General features: G+C 41.7%; 1 protein-coding gene across 1 annotated transcript in view; it reads left to right on the forward strand.

Moving 5' to 3' along the window:
- The first annotated feature begins 205 nt into the window (after positions 1 to 205).
- KIF5B (kinesin family member 5B) overlaps positions 206 to 19,782 on the forward strand; it is a 50,444-nt gene continuing 30,867 nt past the window's right edge. The window contains exons 1-4 of the mRNA XM_056131064.1: positions 206 to 816; positions 10,074 to 10,161; positions 18,067 to 18,140; positions 19,213 to 19,317. Coding sequence (XP_055987039.1) covers positions 691 to 816; positions 10,074 to 10,161; positions 18,067 to 18,140; positions 19,213 to 19,317 — 393 coding nt within the window. The 5' untranslated portion in view covers positions 206 to 690. The remainder of the gene's footprint in view (positions 817 to 10,073; positions 10,162 to 18,066; positions 18,141 to 19,212; positions 19,318 to 19,782) is intronic.

A 19,782-nucleotide genomic window follows, 5' to 3' on the forward strand; every position in this document is an offset into this window, starting at 1 on the left:
AGCGAGAAGAGAGCAGCTGGGCGCAGCGGCTGCCAGGGACCGAGAGCACTTTTGCAACTGAGCGTCCAGGAAAACTTGAACCTGCGACCCCCAGCCACCCTCCCCCTCCTGTCCCCCGGCACACAGAGGCTGCGGGGCGGTGGCGAAGGCGGGCGCTGATTGGCCGCCAGGCGCGCCGGGTCCTTCGCGCCTGCGCCGTGCTGCTCCCGCGCCGCCCATCCTGCCGCCCGTCGCCGGTCTGCGGCCTCAGGAGTGGTCGGGCGGTAGCTGGCGAGGCCGGAGAGCGAGCGAGCGGGCGGGCGGGCAGACGCCGGAGCCGGCGCGCCCTTTCCCTGGAGAAGCGAGACAGTCACAGCCCCGCCGCGCAGGGCCCCTCTCGGCCCCCGTACCCGGCTCAGAGCTCGCGAGGCAGACGCTGAGGAGGCGCGGACACTCCTCCGGTGCCGGGCCGCCATGGCTGCCATGATGGATCGGAAGTGAGCCTCAGGGCGACGGCTGCCGGCGCCGGCGCTTCGAGGCCCGTTTCCCCGGCCGCCCCCGTGGGGGTCTCAGCGCGACGCGGCCGACTGCAGGCCCCCCTTCTCCTTCCCCGACTCCTCTCGGCCTTCGCCCACCCCCAGCCCACCCGGGCTCTGCTCCTCCGAGGCTTGAGAGGCGGCGAGTGGCTGCCGGGCGCCGGCCGCGAGAAAGATGGCGGACCCGGCGGAATGCAACATCAAAGTGATGTGTCGCTTCAGACCGCTCAACGACTCCGAGGTGAACCGCGGCGACAAGTACGTCGCCAAGTTCCAGGGCGAAGACACGGTCATGATCGCGGTGAGTGCGGCCGGGGGCGCCGGGGGCGGGGGGTCGGGGTGCAGAAGGAAGAGGGAGCCCCCCCGGAGCGCGCAGCCCTCCTGGCACGTCGCGAGCCTCACCCGCGGCCGAGCCGGGCCAGGCCGGCGCCCAGGGGCGTCGGGGATCGCCGCCCCCACCCCGGCCTGCGCTGCGGGGAGGCTCAGGCGGGGACACTCCCCCATCTGGGGCGCGGGAGGAACTGTCTGGGGAGCGTGTGGAGTGCCTGTTGGCCCCGCGTGTGTGTGTGTGTGTAGCGCGTGGAGTGCTCGATGGCCGTATGTGTGTGTGTGTGTGGCTGGTGCCGTCGATGTGTCTCACTTCCAAAGTATGAGATTGAAGTTCTCTTAGGGAGTGTGTGTGTCGCTGGTGCCGTCGATGTGCCTAGCCCTCCAAAGTGTGATATTCTTGTTGGCTGGTGTGTGTGTGTGTGTGTGTGTGTGTGTTTAGTGTCGGTGCAGTCGATGTTCCTTGTCTTCCAAAGTGTGAGATTGAAGTTCTCTTTGTGTGTGTGTGTGTGTGTGTGTGTGTGTTTAGTGTTGCTGGTGCCATTGAATCTGTGCCTCGCCCTCCAAAGTGAGATTGAAGTTCTTTCAGGGAGTGTGTGTGTGTGGGGGGGGGAGTGGTGTTGCTAGTGCCTCGCTCTCCAAAGTGTGAGATTGAAGTTCTCTTTGTGTGTGTGTGTGTGTGTGTGTGTGTGTGTGTGTGTTTAGTGTTGCTGGTGCCATTGAATCTGTGCCTCGCCCTCCAAAGTGAGATTGAAGTTCTTTCAGGGAGTGTGTGTGTGTGGGGGGGGGGAGTGGTGTTGCTAGTGCCTCGCTCTCCAAAGTGTGAGATTGAAGTTCTCTTAGGGAGTGGCGTCAGGGACCCTGCCCTCCAGTCCCCGAGACTGCCAACCTACCTCCGCCTTTCATTGACAGTGAGACGCACTGAGGGTTGAGCCCCGTGGTTGGCCCCGCGGGAGGAGGACAGACTGCAGCCGTGGCTGTACCTGTGCCTGTACCATTCCCCGCCCGCCCAACGCCTTCTGGGTCATGAATGAATTTTCATGTCGATCTGCAGATGGCGGCCCCGGGTGGACGCGTCCAGCGTTCCCTTTTGAAATCCGAGTGGGTCGGTTTTGTGTAATCTGCTCGCAGATCGAGCCGGGTCCGCGTTGGGTTAAGTAAGTGCACAGGAAGAGCCATAATCTCGCTGCAGAGGGATTTTAGGGGGTCGTGGCCTAGGGAAGATTGTGGTTTTTCTTTTTTTCAAATGTTTATCGAGTGTTATGATAGCTTTTAAAATGATTTAAAGAAAAATCAGCGATAGATGAGGTTTCTTGTAGTATTTAGGGTCCTAATGCTGCAATTGAGATCTCACTTTAGGAAGTGTTTTGGTAATATCTAGGATGGTGCGATCTACATTAATATGTACCATAGAGTTGGCTGCATTGTCTGGGAGACCAGAATGTAAGGTTGGCTTTCTTTTTTATTTTGAGATCGAATTTCTAGTATTGAAAGGTAGCTGGAAATAGCATTTCCAGTTCAAGGAGATTGAAATAAATTATAAATACTTCCTACAGAACACTGATCTGTGGCTAGAAATTAAATTCCATGTTCTTGGTAATGCCATGTGGCAGAACTTTTTTCTACATTACTATTGTGGTACAAAAATTCAATATTAACTTTGTCTCTAATGGCATTCCATATTTAATGTGTTGTTTGTGCAGCTTAATTTGGAGATATGACAAAAAGGCCACTGCGGAAGGGCTGGACGTTGAAGAATAAAAGCATTGATATATAGGGCAGCACTAAAGTTAACAAGTGCACAAAAGAAGCTCTTAGGCCAAGAAATTAAGCAGACTATTCCCCCTTTGCCTAGAGAATGATGTGTTTAAGATGGCAAGGAAGCTTTGTTAGTTGGTGAGCATAAGGCTACTAATTTTCCATACTTTTTGTGATTACTCTGCTTCAACAGTGGTTGACACTTCAGGTCTTGTATTGAAAATGCCTCATTGTATGTACAGGATTATCCGTATCACTAAGTTTAAGTGGTTGGAAAGCTAGATTTAGGACTCATGCCATGTCTTCTTGATGATACTCAGTGAGGGGCCAGGGAATGGCGATCAGTGTTGGAGTATATGCCCCACATGTATGAGGCTACTGATCCAATTCTTGGCACATGATTCCCTTTCTGATACAGATCAAATACAGCATAAAAGAAGAGTTAGAAGAAAAAAGTGATTGCTGCAGGAAGCATATATTGCTAGGATAAAGTTGTGAGAATCTTAAAATCATCAAGCTTTTTTTTTAGTAATGCCTCATGGTAGCATTCAGAGCAATGGTTAGATTGAGTTGCGAATCTGTAGTGACCAGTTAGTTGACCTAGGTAAACTGGTAAGCTGTAGACAAGTAGTATATGCCCCAATACAGTACAGCATAGTTACATAGTCTTAATAAATGTAAAGCGATATTTTTAATCCATTATTTTAAGAAACAAATTTCTTGCATTGAGGTATCTTATTAATGACTTTTTAGGTTTGGGGATTTGTCAGGGCAGGTGAGAGGGGTAAAATTACTCTTAATTAAATTATCTCTTGGTTTTGTTCATTTTATAAATGATTGAAAATAGTTTAAGAATGGGTTGCTGCAATGCAGTGTTTAAAACAACTTCTTTGTTTTGTTTCAGGGCCACACCCGCCAGTGCTTAGGGTTTATTCCTGACTCTGTGCTCAGGGATCACTGTTGGTGGGGGCCAGGTGTCCTGGATTGAACTTGGGTTGACCATGAGTCAGGCAGTTGCTGTACTATCATTCTAGCCCCTAAAACATGACTTTTAATCATCAATTTAACATTTTATACACTCTTCTCATTATAATTTAAGTTGTAAGTAGTTTAAAGAATATTTAGGGTATTTATGATGAAAGTACAATTTATGTATCAGTGAGAAGTAAGTTTTAAGGATTCCGATTTTCAGGTCACTTCATTTTCCAATACTTTGTCCCAATATTTTTCTTGTTACCCACGTAGTGAGTGGTTTTGAATATAGCCCCAGGACTGACAAATCTTGTAATCTTATGGTATTTATTTGTTTTAAGAGGACATTGTTATCCACAAAAAAGGAAGGAGGGGGGAGAAGGGGTTGTAAGCGTAAATACCTTGTGTAGCACTCATCTGTGGAGAATACCAGGAAAAATACCAATAGAATTCAGCATTTAGACATCATAGAAGTAGAGTGTTCACGTTTGCATTGTCATGTATCTTTACTTAACCTCACTATAGAGCAGAGGTTCCCATGTTTATTTGGCCTATAGCCCCACCCCATTTTCAGGGAAAAAAACAAACAAAAATTCAGTACCTTCTTTAAGGAAACAGAAAGCATCCTCAGTGTTAGTATCTTCAGTGACCCATCGTAAGTCCCGCACCTGCAGACGCTGATTGCAGTTTTGCCTCTATAGAATGGATACTATAGTATAGAGGCTGGCAGAAACCAAAACAGGTTCTGTATCATTGAAGTTAGAGATTAAACCTAACGAGATTATTTTACCAAGTTCCCTATTACCAAAAGAATGATCATCCTGTTACCAAGAGAATGATCATTTCATGTTTGATCCTGATTACCTTTAGAGGAGATGACTCAGAGGACTAGAGCACATACTTTGCATGCATGCGTAGAGCCCAAGTTCTATCCACTGCTAGGTGTGGCCCACAAAACAAGAAAAAAAAATTGAAGGAGCCATTATCACATACCTTTACAATATGGAAGGTTACCTACAGTATCAAACTACAGAAAATCAAATTTTATATAATCCTGTGTTCTAAAGATCAGTTTTCAGAAATCTGGGGACAGGCATGGCATGTCTTTGCCAGAATGCTCTTTTCTAACTGAACTTGTTCATTCTTCTGCAAATGCAGCAAATCACTTCACTGGGTAACTGCCACCTAGTGTGCGACCACTGGAAGCTGCAACTACTGTCAACCAATAAAATCTTAAAAAGTGGTTGCAGTTCAGATGAACTATTTGTTTTTGTCCCATTGAAACTCATTAGCTGTAAATGCATCTTTGTGACTTTGGTTTTTTTTTAGTTGAAATCTGAAGTTATATAAAGACTGTAAAATAGCTATTGTAAGGCAAAGAAACTATATAATAGAACAATTCAGTATAGATATCTAAATACTGAGTTGGTTAAGCCAGCATTCCTCGGCCTTTTATACCTGAGGACTGGGGAGAGTAGGAATATTTTGTGGATAGCTGAGGGTTAAGAAAAAAACAAAAGCTAGTGTAGTATTTTATTTCTTAAGTACAATGTTATAAAATTACAACATAATTTTTTGGTACTGCAGCATCTGCTGCTTAGCCCACTGCGTTACTGGAAAATTAGACCACCAGGAAATTTCTCCAGACCACAGGTTGAAGAATAAGGGTCTAATTTATTTGAAAAATTACTAGTTAAAAAGTGTCCTTTAATTATAGGCAGTTAGAAGTAGTTTTTATGTTTCACAAATCTTGTTTTCATCCTAGGAAGCCAGTGTACGTTAGTGACTTTACCACCTTTTGAGGAGTTACCATACCTGTAGAGATGCAGAAGGTTGAAAAATACCAGTGTACTTCATTTAGTTTAGAATCATGGCTTTGAACGTCCAGGCTGGAGCCAGTCTGCAGGTGAAAAAAATTGAAACAGGGTCTCTAATCAGAAGTATCTCTGTCTTGCTTAAAGTTATAGTTTAGTTTTGTTATTAAAGATAATTTGTCACTGTTTAATGCTAAGCACTTTCAGGGTTTTTTTTGGGGGGGGGGAGGGTGCTATATCCAACAGTGCTTCTAACCGACTTTGGCTCTGTGCTCAGCAGTTACTTTTGGCAGGCTTTAGGAGAGTGAATGGGGGTGCCAGGGATTGAGCCCCGGTTGTGTGTAAAGACAGACACCTACCCTCTGTGCTGTCTTGCCTACCTTAAGTTTTGTGTTTAGCTTCTAACTTTAAACAAACCTCACCTGGATTTTTCAGGGGCTACTCCCAGCTTTGTGCTGGGGAGTGCTTAGGGGAACCTTTTGGTGCCAGGGTTTGAACCCTGAACTCCTACACATAAAGCTTTTTGTTCTAGCCCTTTGAGCCAGCTCTCCAGATCCAGCTTAAAAGAAAACCTTAAAAAAAAAATCGGTCTTAACCTTGATTTTTAAAACTTCCATTTGGTTTTTGGGTCATACCTGGTGATGTCCAGAGGTCACTCTTTGCTCTGCACTTAGGAATTGTTTCTGGTGGTCCACAGAGAACCATATGGGGTACCCGGATCAAACCTGGGTCAACTGCATGGAAGGCAAGTGCCCTGTCCTCTGTACTATCTCTCTAGCCCTTCGACCTAAATCTTTTAAAATGTTTGTGTGTTCATATTACCTACTAGAATCATAGTGGTCATATGCATGTTTGTTAAAAAGTAATGCTAAAGAACTGCATAACATATTCATGAGTCGGACTTTACTATTATCCATTAAATTTGGAATATATAACTGGTTCATATCATTGATTATGAATATAAACTGGGAATGTGTCTTATAACATTTTTAAAAATTATTTTTGATTTCAAGTCATACTCATTGAAGTTTAAAGGCTGCTTCCCAGTCCAGTGCTTGGGGATCACTCCTGGAGGCACTGAGAGGACTGTGCAGTGCTGAGGGCCAAACCCGGGCTTCTGCAGGCAAACCATTTTCTCCAGCCCTTTTGCTATCTCACCAGTACCTGGAGATGTATCTTGAAGTTTAATAGTGTTCTTAATAGTCTTTAAATATTTATTTTAATAAGATTCTATTAATTCAATTAGAGGAATACAGTTGTTTTTATGCTTTAATCTATTCAGTTATTAGCTTATTTATTGCAAGAAAAATCAGAATTAATCCTTGTTTACTTTTGCTTTTATATTTTTTATTTTTTGGTTTTGAACCACACTGGCAATGCTTAGGTATAACTCCTGCCTCTGCACTCAGGACTTATTTCTGGCGGTGCCCAGGGAACCATACGCTGGGGATCAAACCAGAGTCAACCTTATGCAAGGAAAACTCCCTACCCACTGTACTATCACTCCACCTCCAATTTTTCTTTTAATCTGTTCATTGAATAAAAGGTTTCAATTGCTTGCAGTCTCTTTACTAAATTGTGAGTTCCCTCAGGGCCATAACAGTTGATCATTGATAACAGGTTCTGGTGTAGCGCTTCCTGGTCTTCAAGTTCTTCTGGACCTTATCTTCTAGCACAGCGGGAAGGGCGTTTGCCTTGTATGCAGCCAACCAGGGCGACCTGGGTTCGATTCCTCCGCCCCCCTCCGAGAGCCCGGCAAGCTACCAAGAGTATCTTGCCTGCACGGCAAAGCCTGGCAAGCTCCCCATGACATATCCGATATGCCAAAACAATCACGATCATCCTGTTATTCGTCGATTGCCTCGAGCAGGCCCCAGTAACGTCTCTTTCATCCTAGCCCTGAGATTTTTAAGAAAGTGCCATATTCAAGGCTCTTTAGGAGAATAAGGTAAAGGTAAGGTAAAGGCCCTCCCATTGATCGTCGATTTGCTCGAGCGGGCCCAGTAACGTCTCCATTGGAGACTTTGTTGTTACTGTGTCTGGCATATCGAATACTCTCGGTAGCTTGCTGGGCTTTCCGAGAGGGGCGGAGGAATCGAACTCGGGTCGACCATGTTGGCCGCTTGTAAGGCGAACGCCTTACCCGCTGTGCTATCGCTCCAGCCCCATATTCTCTTTAGGAGAATAAGACCCATCATTGTTACTGGTATTTGGCATATTGGGTACACCATGGGGCGTTTGCCAGACTCTGCCGTGTGGGCAGGTTACATTCGGTAGCCTGCCAGTATGTCCAAAGTAGGAATGAGATAATAATAATAATAATAATAATAATAATAATATGCCAAAACACACTACAATAAGTCTCACAATGGAGATGTTACTGGGCCCACTCGAGCAAATCAATGAACAACGGGAGGACCATGCTACAGTGCTACTCTTTGAAATATATGATCTTTACTGATTGAATACCATTTCTAAATTTGTGATAATCATATTTGATACTTTATAATCACAAATGTTTACTGGATAAACAAAGAGAGAAAAATATTCTTAACTATTGCCTTTTCATCATCATATTTGTAAGATTGATGCTACAGCTCCAGGGCTGGAGCGATAATACATCAGGTAGGATGTTTGCTTTGTACACTCCTGATCTGGGTTCAATCCCGGTATCACGTATAGTCCTCCAAGTAATGCCAGGAGTAATTCCTGAGTGCAGGGCCAGGAGTAACCCCTGAACACTGCCGGGTGTGGTCCAAAAACCCAAAGAAAAATTTTGATGCAACAGCTGCAGACATTCATTTCAGAAAGGAGAAAGGGCAGCTTCAGCTGAGACAGGGAAACAAAACTTTTCCTTTTATCAGGAAAGCAAAACCTCTCATGAGACAACTGTCTACAGACTACCACCTCATAGTATCCAGAACTGAATGAGTGGCTTATAGTTGCAAAGCCACCTACAAAAGTAGTGTCTTTTCTAGTTAAGAACTAGGCAATGTTCTATAAAGTTAAGGATTTTCTGGGGTTATGATTGTTTGTATGGCTCAGCTTCCTTTTAATTTAAAAGAGGCTAAAATGACTCAGGTATATGCTTGGAAATACTCAGAATCCCCTGCCTCCTCTTGTCTTTAGGTCCTTGCTATCCTTGCTTTTTGTACTAACTTTTAAATTTGACTTAGGTTTTTTTCATGTTTAAAAAAAATCTTTCATGGCCAGAGAGTTAGTACAGTGGATAAGGCGCTTGCCTATCACAATAGCCAACTGGGTTTGGTACCTGCTACCACATATATTCCTCTGAGCACCACCAACAACAGTTCTCCCGTTCTTCCTATTCCAGTTTGACAATTGTTGCTGGATACATGTGAGGTCTCTCTTTGACAAAGCTGTATTTGACATAGTATACTTTAGAAATAATTCTCTTTTCTTGGCTGGCTAAAATACTTATGTTTTGCTTTTCCATTTTATGGCTCTTGATTCCTCAGAATATGTTGACTATTTTCTACGTGTGTCCTCAGGATAGAGTTCCCAGTTTCCTTTTAGTGCATCCACAATGTTACAGGTTTTAGAAATAAGGTATTATTTGCCTTTTTCACATGTTGACATTTGCATTCAGTCTTTGTTTCTCTGATTTCTTGAATGCTATAAATTCCTTTTTTGCCTTAGGTTCTTTAATTATCCCATTTGCAGTTCATAGACTACTTTGCCACACTCATACTCTCTTTCATGATTAATATTGAGAGAGTGAGCTAAGTTGTCACTTAATGTTCAGTTTTTAAATGCCACTTCTTTGAAGGGTTTCCCTGGTATTCTTCTGTCTATCCTTCCATATCTATGCATGTACTCAGGTTTCAGTACAGCACCTAGCACAATAAGTATTTCATAAATATTTTTTAACTGAATGGATGATTTAAAAGTGTTACATTACATAGGGGCTAGAGCAATAGCACAGCAGGTAGGGCATTTGCCTTGCAGGCGGCAGGCCCGGGTTCTATTCCCAGCATCCCACATGGTCCCCCGAGCACCTCCCGGGGTAAATCCTGAGTGCAGAGCCAGGAGTAATTCCTGTGTATCGCCGGGTGTGACCCAAAAAGCAAAAGCCAAAAAAAAAAAGTTTAATTTGCATTAAACTGAAAAGCTGAGTGGTAGAAAGAACCCTCTGCTGATAATATTTAGATTTGAACTTTAGTTTTATTATGAGCAGTTTTTTACTTTGAAGGTTCTAGTTTTCTTCTGTGCAAAATGATACTGGTTTTGACTGTGCCAGAGTAGGTCCTTGTTAAATAAAAATTTGCTCGGCAATATTTGGGTGCTTTGGGGCTGGAGCGATAGCACAGCCGGTAAGGCATTTGCCTTGCATGTGGCCAACCCAGATTCGATTCTCCACCCCTCTCAGAGAGCCCAGGAAGCTGTCAAGAGTATCTCGCCCCCACGGCAAAGCCTGGCAAGCTACCCATGACGTATTCGATATGCCAAAAACAGTAACAAGTCTCACAATTTGTTGTAAGACGTTACTAGTGAGCAAATCGATGAACAATGGGAGAACAATGCTACCTTACTGAATAGTTGTGATTTTTTTTTTTGCTAGGCCCTGAAAATATAGAAGAGATGAACCAGTTATTCTTGTTTTACTTTATTAAAAATTTCCATTCACCTTTAGTTTGTATAATTGAAATCTTTGTTTCTGTTTCAGTCCAAACCATACGCATTTGATCGGGTGTTCCAGTCAAACACATCTCAAGAACAAGTATATAATGACTGTGCAAAGAAGATTGTTAAAGGTAAGTAAATGTATTTTACATCCTGCATTGTCCCGGCAATAAGTAAAATTTTGTTTATGGTTCTTCTCTTACCAAACATTGTCTCTCTTTTTCAATTGAGGTACCAGTTGGTTTGCTTTTGGAGTGTAAATGTTATAATTTTAGGGTTACAGCAATACCATAACACATTTACCATCAAAATACCAATATCTACCATCAAAAGCATTCTATTTATTTAGGCTTTAATAAATTAAAAGTGCTACTCAGAGCTTACTCCTGTCTGTGCTTAGGGATCACTGCTGGTAGTGGTCAGGTGTGGTGCTGAGATCAAACCGTCTGCCACATGCAAGGCAAACAGCTTAACCCCTGTACTATCTTCAGCTCCATCAGTATTCTTTTTATTTTGTTGCCTTTTTGATAAGTGCAGGAAAAAGTGAGATTTTTCTCACCACTCAGTCCCTCAAACACTAAGCCAGAGATACCCTGACTATAGTCCCAAACAAAATAGGTCCTGGGAAAAAATTCCATCAAGGATCCTAGAGGTCAGGGTTATTTTAGTGGGCTCAATAACTGCATGGACATTGAAAGAATCAAAAAGTACAACAGGAATTATATATATAAATAATTTAGAAAGACAATGAACAAAAGTGCTGAAATCTTCATAAAATGAGGGAGAATTTATTTTGCAAATTACTTCAGTAAAGAGTAACAGTGTTTTGTTGTAAGCACCAAATAGTTTTAAAAATATTATTAAAATTATTAAATTAAAATTTTGAATCTGACATATTTCTTCAAAGTATAGTTTGGTTGAATTAGTGTTAATAATAAAAGATCCAGGGCTGGAGAGGAAATCAGCAGGCAGGGAGCTTGTCTTACATGAAGCTTATCCAGGTTCAATCCTCAACTCCATATAGTCTTAAGAAGTGATCTAATGCATAGCCAGGTATAAGTCCTTAGCAGTACTAGGTGTGGCCTAAAAAGACAAACCAAAATAAAATTAAAAATCCATGAACTCACCAACAGTTTAAATGTGTAAATCTAAAAGAAAAAATTATATAAGAAACTGGGTAGGTTACTTGATCTTACCCACGGCTGACCCTGTTTCTATCCCTGGCATCCCATATAGTCCCCTGGGCCTTTGAGGAGTGATCCCTGAAAGCCAGGCTGGGAGTAAGCCCTAAGCACTCTGGGGTGTGGCCCAAAAAACAAAACAAAAACTTAATTGTGTAGATCTGCTGCTCCCACAATGAAATACCAGTTCATCCTTGAATGTTAGGTTTTTGGTCCTTGGGGATTTACTTTATTTGTTTATTTTTGAACCATACTCAGTGCTTGCAGGGATCTCTCTTTATGACTTTTAAAAATTTATCTGATTTTTGTTTGAGATCTCAGCTCTGCTCTGGGAGGTATGCAGTGCTGGGGATTGAACCTGGAGGGCCTTGTGCATTTAGGGTATGCAGTCTTGCAGTTCACTCTTTGAGCTGCTCCCTCCTCCCCCGCCCCTTTTAAATGTCGTTATGTTTTCAGGGTACAGTGTACCATCTCATAACCCACCACCAAAGTGCTGGTATCTCTGCAGTGCTTTGGACCCTCTCCACTTTTTTGGCTACTCTCCCACCTTTCATAAAGAGTTTGTTTTTTTTATCAAACATCATCTATTTCCATGCTTATTTCTATATATACACAAGGGACATTATCTGTTATTTGTCTTTCTTCTAATTTATTTTGCTTATCTGACTCTGTAGTTCAACCCATGTTGTAGTAAAAGACAAGATTTTGTCTTTTCTATTGTAAGCAGTGAAATTTTTATCAGTTGGATGTTCTGGACTCACATTACAAACCATTCTTTGGCTATCCTACCTACCTTTACTGCAAAGTCTCTCAGTAGTGTTTATTCTTTGTTCAATTCTGAGGGTAAAGTTATAGAGGATGTTATAAAATAGGAATATCTGTCTGTGCAGGCCTACTTCATATTTTAAAGGCTCTTAGTTTTTTTGTTTTTGTTTTTAAAGATTTGCTTGTCCTGGGCTTTTACTTTTCTCCTGTTACTCTGGTGATTTTATTTCTTGTATGTCTTTGGTTCCCTAATCTTTTATAGTCTCATTCCTTTCTCAGAAACCCAGAGGACACATGTTTTCTACCCTTTTATAATTCTAAAATGACTTCCTTTTCCTGAAATTTGCTTCATTTTCTCAGTATTTTGTTTCCTTTTACTTAACCAACAAACTCCTGCTGTTTTGTTGAGAATTGAATTCTGAATAGCATTTCCTTTTTTAGCACAGGCATCACTCAATATGGTCCATATACTACCTGCCACCGCCCTTCCCTTCCCTCTCCCCCTCCCGCAACACACGCGCGCGCGCGCGCGCACACACACACACACACACACACACACACACACACACAGGATGGGGTTGGGATGGGGATAGGTAATGGTTAGCTAGGGAGTTTTGAGTACAGAAAATTATGAAGTATGTGGCATGTTGAATCTGGGGCAGTCATTGGTAAATGGATCAGGTAGAATGGTTATCAGGCTATGGTTAGAAACTGTTCCAAGCAAGAATCAGCAAAATGATGATCCAAATTGGTATTTTCTTCTAAGATTTGAATTGAAGAGCAACTGTACTTTCTGGACCCCTCAAATCCACTGGGGTTGCATTCTGTAAGCATGAGCATTCTATATGGGTTTATATATAAAAATTTTGCCTTTTTAGGGATTCATTAGACTTTTTCTTGGTGGGGGCACATCCTATTGTACTGGGGGCCAGTTCCTACCTATGTATTGCCAGAGATTTGAACTACGGTCATACCCACAGCCACATGCAAGGCAAGCATTTTATCTCCTGTACTGTCTCTCTGATCCCAGTTTTCTTTTTATATTAAACAACAGTTGCCTATCTGTGTTTCTCTTTTGAGTTCTGAATCTTGAGTGATATCTGCTCCTGATTTGTTTTTCCTGATGAAGTAATTGGCATGTATTCAGTGCTTGTACCATGCCAGGTATCATATTAGGCCATTATAGAAAAACTAATTTCCTATCACAGTTTCCTGACCTGTACTGGCTGCCATTATATCCACCTTTAATTTCCCTTATACAACCTGCCATAGATTCAGTTCTGTGCTCCTTGGCAATATAATATAGGGTTAAAAGCATCTCTTTGGAGCTAACATTTTTAGGGTTGGCATGTCAGCTCCATCTCTGGAACTAGGGGCAAGTTATATAATTTTTCTACGCCTTGGTTTCTTCTATAAAGGAAAAAGAGGTAGAGAGGAAGAGGAAGGTTCCACCTTCCATAGGATTTTCTGAAAATTCATTAATAGATGAAAATATTAGAGGTGGGCACATTGTATACTCTCAGAGTTAACAGCCATTTTCTCTTGTGACCTGAATCTCACAGACTTCCCTTAGTTAGATACTTGCTGACAAGCTGACATTCAGAAAGATTAGAAGGCAGTGTGCTCTTATCTGACTTGGACTAATTTTCTTGTTTATAAATTATGGAAGAAGTAACATTTCTCCTCTGTTGTTTATCACTGGTTGTCATGAGAGAATTGGGGTGGGGGGGGACTTAAAAATACCTGATGTGGGGACTGGAGCAATAGCACAGCGGGTAGGGCATTTGCCTTGCACACGGCCAACCCAGGTTCGATTCCCAGCATCCCATATGGTCCTCTGAGCACCGCCAGGGTTGATTCTTGAGTGCAGAGCCAGGAGTAAACTCTGTGCATCTCCGGGTGTGACCCAAAAAGCAGAAGAAAAAAAAAATACCTGATGTGCGCGGGAGCGATAGAGCGGTAGGGCGTTTGCCTTGCGCTCAGCCAACATGGCCGACTCGAGTTCGATTCCTCCGGCCCTCTCGGAGAGCCCGACAAGCTACCGAGAGCTCGCACGGCAGAGCCTGGCAAGCTACCCTTGACGTACTCGATATGCCAAACACAGTAACAACAAGTCTCACGATGGAGATGTTACTGGGCCCACTCGAGCAAATCAATGAACAATGGGAGGACCGTGACCGTGTCAGGGAAATACTTCAAAGGATCATAGGCTCCAAATTTGATGCCCAGTCCCTAATGCCCACCCCCACTTCTAAATTCCACCAGCTCCAGGCCTGATGGCTGAGAAGTCCCCTATTTTTAAAACAGTTTAGTATTAGTGATATTTACAATCATTCAGCAAGCATGAACTATTATAACTGAATACAGATCTACACGAATATATTGGACCGTAGTACAGTGGTTGAAGTGTTCTCTTACATGTGGCTAACCCTAGCGCCCTAAATCATCCTCTGAGCAGAGCTAGGAGTTAAGCCCTGAGCACCACTGGATGTGTCCCTAAAGCTCCCCCACCTCTACCCCTCTCCCATAACAAAACGAACAAACAAAAACATTTAAAAGGAACTAGAATGATAGTACAGTGGTTAGAGCTTTTGCTTTGTATAAGGCCAACATGAGTTGACCCCCAGCATCCAAATGGCCCTCCAAGTACTGCTGGTTGTAATTCCTGGGCACAGAATGAGGAGTAACCCCTGATTATCACCCATTGTGCCTCAAAAAACACACAAAAAAGAACATTATAGGCTAGAACTCTTGACCAGTTATTTGGGGACAGGGAGTTGTGGTATTAGGTTGAGGGCAGAAGTAGAGTTTGAGCTAATCTTAAGAATGCACAAAAAGTAGGAAGCGAGGAGAGAGGTGCCTCAGTTAGGCTAATGCATCCCCACATTGTGGGTTTGGAGAATAGCAAGCATTGTGGTTTGAGTATGGTGTGACTATGAAATTAGCTGTAAGAAGTTGTTGTTTGCCACTTTTACCAATAAAAACAGCATTATTGGCGGAAGAATGGGTCAAGACGTTGCTGAAATAGCAAAAGAACCAGGTGAGAGCTGGCTACATAGCTCAACCATCTGATCACACGCTATGCTATAGGAAGGTCAGGGTCAATTACCAAAGCTACATGGTCCCTAAGCACCACAGGGAGTGACCTCTTTTTGGGGGGATGGTGTGGGGGATACACCCGTGATGTTTAGGGTATTACTCCTGGCTCTGCATTCAGGAATTACTCCTGCTGATGCTGGGGATTGAACCCGAGTCAACCGCATACAGGGATAGCGCCTACCCACTGTACTATCACTCTGACCTCAGGTAGTGACCTCTTAACACAGAACTGCGAGTAGCCCCCATCTGCCCAGCAAAATAACTGCCTCTCCCCCCACACACATCCCCTCAGTTCTTACTACTTTAAGACATATGTTCTGTCTAGAAATCACCTAATCAGCAACTAACGTCTTCTGCTCCCAGAGCAGAACCTAAATCACAGTGGGCTCTAAGTAAATATTTAAGTTTTTTTGCTTTTGAAATATACCCACCTCACTAATGCTCAGGGTTTACTTACGACTTTGTGCTCAGGAATCACTTATGGTGGTGCATAGCATAATTGGACCATAATTGGTACTAGGGATCAAACCCAGGTTTCTATGTATAGGCAAGGCCTTACTCACTGTACTATGTATGCATCCCGAGTGTTTCCTAATGTTACTAAACCACAGAAAAAAAGTAAAGTAAAGTAAAGGCCCTCCCGTTGATCATCGATTTGCTCGAGTGGGCCCAGTAACGTCTCCATTGGAGACTTTATTGTTACTGTGTTTGGCATATCGAATACATCACGGGGAGCTTGCCAGCCTCTGCCGTGGGCGAGATACTCTCAGTAGCTTGCCGGGCTCTCCGAGAGGGGTGGAGGAATCGAACTCGGGTAGGCCATGTTGGCTGCGTGCAAGGCAAACGCCCTACCGCTGTGAAGTTCCACATACATGTGTTACATGCACTTACTGTAACAAAGCTCATTAAATACAGTTTTAGATAACAGTGTTCTGTACTTTCATATAGACATATACTATTAATGTGATTTGGGGGCAATGACTTACTCATCTACAAATTTTAAAGTGTCTTTTTAGTTGCTAAATGTTGACTCATATCATGAATGGACGTTGTATAGATCTGGCCAAAAAAGTGGAAGCAGAATTTATCCTTAGTTTAGTGATTTGAATAAAAAATCTTAAGCTGCGGACTGGAGCGATGACACAGTGGGTAGGGCGTTTGCAAATCGGCCCGGGTTCAATTCTCAGCATTCCAAATGGTCCCCCAAGCACCACTAGGAGTAGTAATTCCTGAGTACAGAGCCAGGAATAACCCCTGTGCATCACCGGGTATGACACAAAACAAAACAAAACAAAAAATCTTAAGCCAGCGACTGAGAACTAGTTCAAAGTGCTCAAGTACATTCCTTGAGTGTGAAACTCCTAGACTCTATCCCTATTCTTGGTACCTGTACTGTTCCCCCAAGCAGTGAACTGGGAGAAGCCCCTGAGCACTGCTGGGTGTGAGCCCAAAACAAGCAAAAATCTTAAGCCAAATGACTTGAAATTATTTTGCTGCCCTTAAAATTAAAAGCATACTGTGTCTATGAGAAGGCGACATTCATATGTAAGTCAGTTAAACCAACAGCATCCACATCAAGCTATTGGATGCTATAAATTTATGGTGACACATTCCAGTTATTTCTTTATTTGAGATTTCTTAAACATCTTCCCAGGGAAAGGTGGTATTTGCTGCTCAGTGGTAAAGCATATGAATTATTTGTGTTCAGATCTGGATTCCATCCCTTGCACTAATCCCACTCCCATAATCCCAAAATATCTTCCCAGGAAAGTAAGAATTTTGTCTTTTTTCTTATTAATAATTTTTGTGGTTGTGCCCAGTGATGGGCTGGAGCGATAGCACAGCGCAGGTAGGGCGCTTGCCTTGCACGCAGCTGACCCGGGCCGACCCCGGTTCTATTCCTCCGCCCCTCTCTGGCAAGCTCCCCATGGTGTATTCGATATGCCGAAAACAGTAACAAGTCTCACAATGGAGACGTTACTGGTGCCCGCTCGAGCAAATTGATGAACAGTGGGAGGACAGTGTGGTGCTACAGCGCCCAGTGATGGGATCACTTACATATATTTAAAATAAATAAATTTAAAAAACAATAATTGACTTTTCTTTCTATTATTTCCTTGCCTTTTTTTTTTTTCTTTTTGGGTCACTCCCAGCGATGCTCAAGGGTGACTCCTGGCTCTGCACTCAGGAATCACTCCTGGCAGTGCTTGGGGGAACCATATGGGATGCTGGGAATCGAACCTGGGTCAGCCTTGTGCGAGGCAAACGCCCTACCCGCTGTGCTATTGCTCTAGCCCCATATTTCTTAAAGATGCTTCTCTATACAGGGGCTTACTCTGAAATAGAATATAGTTTCAAAGAACAAATAGTCCCTAAAAATTGGAATTCAAAACATTACCTTCTTGTTTGCTCCTTCAACCTTTTAAAGGAATGTTAATAGCAAATCTAATAACATGTTAAATGGTAGATCTTAGATCTTGGGGGTACTTTAAGGGCTAAAATTTTTTTTTTCCTATTGGGAATGGACTTGTTATACTCTGTATAAGGAAGGTTTTGCCTCCAGTTAACCACCAATCAGTAGTATAAAATTAATAGAATTTTTTCTTTTATGTCACAGTTTTGAAACAATGTGATATTTGTGATATATACTGATATGATTAGAAGCAACAGAATTTAAATTTTGTTACTTAAATCTAAGATGGGTGAAAATAATTGCTTAGGAATCAAAGAAATATAAAATATATTCTTAGAATATAATATAATCATGTAAAATTTTAAAATTTTCATGTATTAATCTTTGACTTCTATCAAATCTTTCATATTAGTGTAAAGAAAATGTGAATCATACCACAAATATTTTATTATGCAGTTGGTTATGCATGAATAAGGAGTGGGGCGAACATGAATTTTTTAGGTGTTTACTAACATTCTTGTAAATTTTGCCTAAGAAAAAGAATTCATTGAAACATAAAAATCTCTTATTTCTTCTAGATGTACTTGAGGGATACAACGGAACAATATTTGCTTATGGGCAAACATCCTCAGGGAAGACACACACAATGGAGGTAACATTTTGTCATCTGTATTTGGATGTAGTTTGCAGTAGCAGATAGTATATTCCTTTATTAATGTGAAATTATTTTGCCATAATTACATTGTATTACTCTCTATTATGCAAAAAATCAGATAGCATCATTGTTGGAATCTGTTCAGTTCTGGAGTTGGAGTAGTGAAATTATATTTGAAATCATATCTCACTTTGTTGTATTGGTTAGCTTAACCACAAAATCATAGCATTTTAGAATTCAATGTGAATTTCGCCTGACAAAAATAGGAAAATTTTTAAGTGTTTCCAGTTTAGTTTAGGAGGGGTTATTTTTCCCCCCCTTCCTCTCCTTATTCCCTCCCCACAGTTATCAGTGGTTACTACCAGTCATTGACTGGGTCCTTTCTTGCTTGGCTTCTAGAAAAAGACCTGTGATCTATTGCTACTACTAGCAGTGGATTTAAGGAGCATTTCCCTTTTTAAAAAAAATCTATATTAGCATGCTTGATTTTTTTTTTTCAAACTAATAAGCTAATTCATGATATAAAAGTATATTATCCCATTTCAAGTAAATAGGTGCTTATTTTAGTGTTATGTTACTGCTTATTTTTATAAAGAACATGGATATTCTTTGCACTTGAATGAATTCATCCTAAGTAGAAGGAATATTGGAGATTTATGTAGAAATAAAACAACATATTTTAGAAAATGTTTTTTGTTGTTTCATTAGTTTTTTGTTTTTGTGGTACCTGGGGTCAAACCCAGGATTACATGTAAGGTAAGAGCTCTACCACTGAACTACAACCCCCGTCCCTAAAAAGAGAAAGTAAATCCAATGATTACGAAACTAAAATTAGCAAGCTAGCTATATGAGGTTGACATGTATGATATTTCTCTATAACTACCCAAATATGTAATACTGAATTTTTACATATTTTAGGAAATACGTAGTAATTTCAGTTATTATAGAGGCATTTTCACTAAAAAATGATAATAATATTTTCTTTTTTCTATGTTACCGTAATTGTAGATGCGAAGTTCTGATTTAATTCATACTTTATTGTTTAAGACTAGTTTTGTTTCCTATTTAGGGTAAACTTCATGATCCAGAGGGCATGGGAATTATTCCAAGAATAGTGCAAGATATTTTTAACTACATTTACTCCATGGATGAAAATTTGGAATTTCATATTAAGGTAAAAACCTTAAGGAAGTTTTTCTTTGCTGTCTGTCCCCCAAATAATAGATGCTTTGCTTTTTTTTTTTTTTTAGTCTTTAAAAGGTCAGTGGTTAAGTATGATTTTAAGATCTTCAGAATCACAAAATTTAGATTCTTTATATATCTTCAGATGGTATTAAGTAAGTTAGCTCAGTCTCTCTTAGGGAGACACAGCTGGGGTGAGGGAATGTGCCTAGCATCCAGCTCAGGATCTCATACATGGGAAATTGTTCTCTGTCTACTGAGCTACATCCCTGTGCTACGTTCCTTAGCCTCCTTCTCCATAAAATGAAGGATATTGATTTTCTATAGAATTCAAAAGTTCCCACCACTCTTAACTAGTCTAACTCATTTTAAATGTTACAGTGAAAATTTTTTGTTGTTGTTGTTAAATAATTTAACAATAGAATATGAAATGTGGCTGAGTTGTTGATAACTCTGT

Source organism: Sorex fumeus, unplaced genomic scaffold (genome assembly GCF_029834395.1).
Source record: "Sorex fumeus unplaced genomic scaffold, SorFum_2.1 ptg000007l, whole genome shotgun sequence".
In the NCBI taxonomy this organism is placed as follows: Eukaryota; Metazoa; Chordata; class Mammalia; order Eulipotyphla; family Soricidae; genus Sorex; species Sorex fumeus.